A 6000-nucleotide genomic window follows, 5' to 3' on the forward strand; every position below is an offset into this window, starting at 1 on the left:
CAACTCGTTCTCGGTTGACGCCAAGACGAGCGTAGTTAATGCCGACGTTGGTCTCGTCCCGCTCTGAAAAAGAAAAGGGGAAAGGTCAGTTCAGTTAGGTTGGCACAGCAGAAAAAAGCGAAGTGAGAGGAGAAAAAGAGATAATTAAAAAGCCTCGGCCCCAGCCGAAGAAGCTTACCATCCTTAAACTTTCGGCTGAGGCCGACAGCTGCTAGTATGTTCTCTTGGAAAACATAATGCGTATCGGGGAGCTAAGTCTCCGGGATATGCTGCATTCGGCCGCTGCCCTTCGGTTCGGCAGCTTGCCGAAGATGTTCTGTTGATTAAGGTTCGGATCTGGGCCGTTATCTGCGGGGGGACCTAGACTTCCCATGTCGGGATCAGGCTCAGCAAGGTACCGGGGAGCGCTGAAGACGCAAGGGTGGCCCGGGTCCGTGGGTGCCCTAACCCAAATCCATTGACCTCTCCAGTCCTTGTCTGAAGAGTCGTTCGGCCACATGGTTAGGTTCTGGGGCCGAGACTCAATCCGGTACCACCCGGAACCATGACTTTCGTGCCCACTTTGAATATTTGGCACTAGCCGATGAAGCTTTTTGAAGCAGTGCAGGTTCGGCACATACTTGAAGAACTTGCAGACCCATAAGTATGTCATCACCCTTCGGATGCTAGTAGGAGTTAGCTGACATAGGGAAATATTGTAATGGATCAGCAAGTCTCGGACGAATACGTCCAAAGGGAACCTCAGCCCATACTGAAGTTGTCTTGTGTACACCCCCACATACCCCGGGGGTGGACGATGGATTCTATCGGATGCCACGGGCATTCGGCACCAATACCCATCAGCTTCAAGGATGCCATAATGCAACTCAATTTGTTCGACAAACCGATACTGTTCGGCATTCTCCACCCACCATGAGTAGGGGCGGTTCTTTATCATGGCTGAAGCTACTTCGGCATCCTCCCACTCTGAAAACCCGGGGAGGATATCCCAAAGGACAGCGGGAACTTCATCGTCCCGCCCAGAAGCGCTCGGCCCCTCCGTTCTCTGAGGAGGAGCCGAGGAAATTGGAGTTGCCCTAATCCCTTCAGCAGGGTCAGACTCTGCTCTTTGTCCATTCCAGGTCCTAATCCTGTTCCTAGGATTGGGAATTGGTCTTGCTCTTCTTGGAGCACGGGCTCTACCCCTAACTCCTCTTGCCATTGATAATTTCGAAGAAAAAAGTCGAAAAAAGAGGGAAGGAGTTCGAATTCGAAGAAAAATAAACTAAAATCAAAGGAATTTACCTTAATCTGAAGCGAAAGTTGCCGATTTACGAGTTCGTAGTGGCAAGTCTCAGTTTCTAAGCTTAATGCTCGGGGAATTTGCGAAGTTTTGATGCGGGTTCTTGGGTTCTCTCGAGAATTCTGGGTTTGTGTTGGTGAATAAGTGAGGAGAGATGACGCGCCTCTGATTATATCTCCAGAAATGGGAATACGGGGAGTCCGCGTTTCAATTTCTCTTAAATACCCCACTAAGTAACCGTTAAACACACGACCTTGCGATTAAACTGCCCATTATCCGTCCAACTTCCACAATCATCCGCCTTAACCGTTGTTATCTCATTAATTACGGTTTAAATTCAAATTTTTGGATTAATTAATTCATTCACTTCCCTCCTTTTCTGAATTAAATCAAACCCGACCCGTCATCCTTCCAAATCGGGTCTGGGGGGCAAGTTGTTTGGGTCCAATTTAGTCCAATTGGGCTTAGGCATTAAATGATCCAATTAAAAGTCCAAGGTCAAGGTTCATCTCTCCAATTGTGCTAAAGTCAAAGATCAATCCTCAAGGCAAACCAATTGAGCTAAGGCCCAACTTCTCCATGTATGAAGAGGTATAAAAGCCATCAATATTGCATTTTTACATTCATTCAAGAAAAGCCTCAAGCAACTAATTCTCTTGCATAGTGTTCTCTTTCTACATATTGTACTGACTTTAGCATCGGAGGGGCCTTCCTCGGCAACACCCCCGAGGCTAGTTTACGTGTGTTTACTGTGCAGGAAACCTTCGGCCCAACATTACTTGGATCGAATCTAGTCTTCACCGCTTCATCGGACCTTCGGCCAGGTCACATTGTTTTCACCCGAAACAGTTGTAAAAACTATGTGCGTTCACAATAACGTCGTGAACTCCATCGGCAATGGAGGCTTGACAACAACCAACACCGGTACATTCGCCATCAATCACATCTTCTATGTCCGTCGTGCATATGGACATGCATCCTGTTTGATATATCTTGCCACCTCCAAACCCGTAAAACCATGCATATGTGTCACACCCTATAGCAACTAATACGTTTTTGGTGCTAGATAGGGTAAATGAAACCAAGTTGATGGATTCCCACCTATAATGGTTATAAAACCTACTCTTGTTATAATAATAATAATTGTAAGAAACATTCCATTTTGAGCGTAACTCGCCCTCTAATACTGAAATTTTTAATACCTCCAAGTTGGTACCAAAAATTGGTGTAGGGGAACCAGTACTACTATTGCTGGGATTACAATGGATTTTAAAGCTGGAAAACTTGGAATGTATAGAGTTATTATTGTGCTGGTCGTCATAATAACAACCCTCTTCAATGCCAAAAGGGTATGGAATGCTAATGTTTCCACACTTATCGGAACAGTGCGGACCGATTACCATGCGTGATTGTAAATCATCCCCCATGACCATGATCGGTGTCGAACTCAGAAACACCACCATGATCATAAGAAGCACGGAACTTGAATCACCCATGCCTAAAAGGAGTTCTTGGATAAATGAAGGTAGTTTAGTTTCTATCAAAGTATGAAATCGATAGAATTTATGTAAGCTATACTTTGATCAAGAATTGCATTGAATTTGAAATAAGAGGGCGCTTTAAATGGCAAAATAAAAAATATAAACCTGTTTTGTTGTGTGTTTAGCGTCTACAGGATTCTACAACTTATATATAGATACAGAACTTTTGAAAATTCTTGTCTTAAAAAAAAAAAAATTCTTCAAACTTTTAATACGTAATGTAATTTACACTTTTGCTATTGGCGTAAAAATTACGTTTATCATCAACTTATATAACCAACAAGAGGACGGTTTAGTCCCCTTACAAGTCTAAGTAAGGTTTTATATTGGTCATAGATAAATGCTATCATATACTACGTATATGGAACTCTATTAGTATCTTATTATTGTATAGTTAATGGGCCAAGGCTAACAACCCTAATCTCTCACTATATATATATATATATATATACACACACTTTTGTTAATACAGAAATAAATGGAGAATTGTTAACCATACAATAATAGGTTTAACACATTAAGTTAACTTGAGTTCATTCTTTAACACATACGGAGTACTAAAATTTATTGGTAATAATATGTTTAACTACTTTAATTCATACTATTACTCAACCACTTCTTTCTCTAATGTGAGAATACTGTGTAATTGGAAAAATCCGAACAAAAATCTATACAAATTAGCACAACTTACAATTAAAGATAACTATTTTTATTTTTTCTGATAATGTAAAATTTTCCCAAAAAATAGAAGTATTACGTAGTTGGTAGTCAAATTGTGGCGTAAGACATTACATTTATTTCAGACCAGAAATATTACTTAGGAGAAGTAGCGTAGGACAAGTCAAATACTTGTGAGCAAAGAAATGCCACATGCTAGTTATTCCAAATTAACCAAAATTATCATGAAAAAATAACTGTTTGGATTTTTTTTTCAAAAACTACTTAATAAAACCTAAATTTTATGGGAAAATACCTTAAAAAAAAAAACTACCCAATAAGAGATAAAATATTGTAAGACACTACTTTTATTTGGCAAAATTTCCACCATTAACCTAGTTTTTCGGCGTTGACCCACTTCATAACACCCTCGAAACCATTGCGGGGGTTGGTTTACTAGGCGGTTAAGTTTATTCTGTGTGGTTGGAGATATTGCGAGTTGGTGACGATAGTTTCATGCTTTGGGGTGGTGGTTTTTGGAGTTAGAGGTGGTGGCCAGCTTTTGGGGTTGGAGGATGGTTTCGGCGTGGTGGAGGCTATTTCAAGCAAGTTGTGTTAGTTTTGGGGATGAAAACGGTAGTTTTGAGGGTGTTTTGAGGTGGGTCAATGGTAGAAATCTGACCAAAGTAGTATTTTATAACACATTACCTTTTATAAGGTAGTTTCTTACAACATTTTACCTTTTATTAGGTAGTTTCTTAAAACATTTTTTTTATTAGGTAGTTTTTTACAAAATGTGGATTTTATTAAGTAGTTTCTAACAAAACATTCTAAATTTTTCAATCTTCATAAATCATTCTACTGCACTCTAGTATTATAGCGAATGTGCACTCCAATGTTTATAAAAGGTGTTACAAATTTACAATTGCATACTTCTTCCTTTCCTTTTTAGATGACCCAGTTTGACTTTTGCCCTATTCACAAACAACACTTTGACTAGCTTTTGTGATTTGTAGCTACGATAAAATATAATCATGTGGGATCTTGTTTGAATCGTCTTAATGTATATTTTATTAATATTCACTTTTTATAATTTTACAATGTTGACAATGGGAGATATAAATCGTTAAAATTGTGCGTTGGCAAACGTGATAAAAGAAACGTGTTTTCAAATTAGGAACGGAGGAAGTATATAGCTAGAGTGACTATCACGTCGGGTCGGGTTAGGTTATATGATGGGTTATTTTCAGACAAAGATATTATTGATTTCGGTTTTGGATCAAATCACATCCAATTGTTAATATATAAGCTTATTATATTTTCTTTGTTTCTTTTTAATTGTATTACTTTCTTAAAATGAAAGTTTCAGATGTTGCATCACTTTCTTTTTAGTTAATAAGCTCTCTCTATCCCTCTCATATCACATGGGTTCATTTTTTTTTTCTCTCTATCTCTCTCATCTCCAAAACTTGTCTTAAAATCTGTAATTTGCGAAGTGATCCAATTATTAAAAAAAAGAAAAAGAAAAGAAAAGCGGAGGATCGAAAGTATTTACAATAGATCATTAATGAGAGTGAGGGATAGCTCAAATCTCAAGTGGTTAGAGCTCCCTTTCCGGTTTCAGGTGATCCTGAGATTGATTCTCATCACTCGCCCTTGTGGCTCTCTAAACAATATAAATATATATATATATATATATATATATATATATATATATATATATATAAAATAAAAAAAAATCATTAATTGATCCATGTTGAGAAAAAAAATACAAATGTGAAAGTTCACATGTGGTATTTAGATCAATTATATGCTCTCAATTATATACTCAAAAGTACAATAATGTCTAATATTTTATTGTAAAATTTTACTATAAATTGAGACTTGATGTAGTAGTAAAACTATGACATTTTCACCCATCTTCTTTCACTTCTTCTTTACTCCTCCTTTCACTAATCAAAACCTTTATATCGGTAAATTCTTTTAACACGTTATCAGCACCAATTCCTAGTCAGGTATATTTATACCTACTTCTCAAAATTATAACAAATAAATATTATCTACTTCTAAATGTTTTGAGGAGTATGCTCTATAATTGCCCATATTTTGGGAACCTCTATACCAGAAACTCAAATATTTACTGTATCATGTGTCACAAAAAAAAAAACATCGGTGAAAAATATTCTCTTACTTATGAATTCATTACTATCCTCCCTTGTTTATTCATGTTGGTATCTTGGTTTTTTTTATTCATACATGTTGATATTACATACTCACCTTTTATGTAAAATTTAATTTTAGTTATTATAATTGCTTAGTAGTAACTTTGCATACATATTATTAACTAAATTGACAAAAAGATGCAGACTTTTTATACTTATTATTTTTCTTTCATTTACGTACTTTTTGTGTTTCTTTCAGTTTTTGAACCCATGATATTTTATAGATATTAGGGCTCTCGGACCACTATGACTTGCATTCCTAGTGTGATAACCTTTTACAATTATAAATATTTATATT

The 6000-nt window shown here is 37.1% G+C and overlaps 1 protein-coding gene across 1 annotated transcript in view; it reads right to left on the reverse strand.

The window, feature by feature from the left end:
• The window catches only part of LOC110697891 (wall-associated receptor kinase 2-like), a 33028-nt gene extending 30250 nt beyond the window's left edge, over positions 1-2778 (reverse strand). The window contains exon 1 of the mRNA XM_021875296.1: positions 2155-2778. Within this exon, the coding sequence (XP_021730988.1) occupies positions 2155-2778 (624 nt within the window). The remainder of the gene's footprint in view (positions 1-2154) is intronic.
• Between the last annotated feature and the right edge of the window lie 3222 nt (positions 2779-6000).

The sequence above is a fragment of the Chenopodium quinoa genome, unplaced genomic scaffold, assembly GCF_001683475.1.
Source record: "Chenopodium quinoa cultivar QQ74 unplaced genomic scaffold, ASM168347v1, whole genome shotgun sequence".
Taxonomy (NCBI): domain Eukaryota; kingdom Viridiplantae; phylum Streptophyta; class Magnoliopsida; order Caryophyllales; family Amaranthaceae; genus Chenopodium; species Chenopodium quinoa.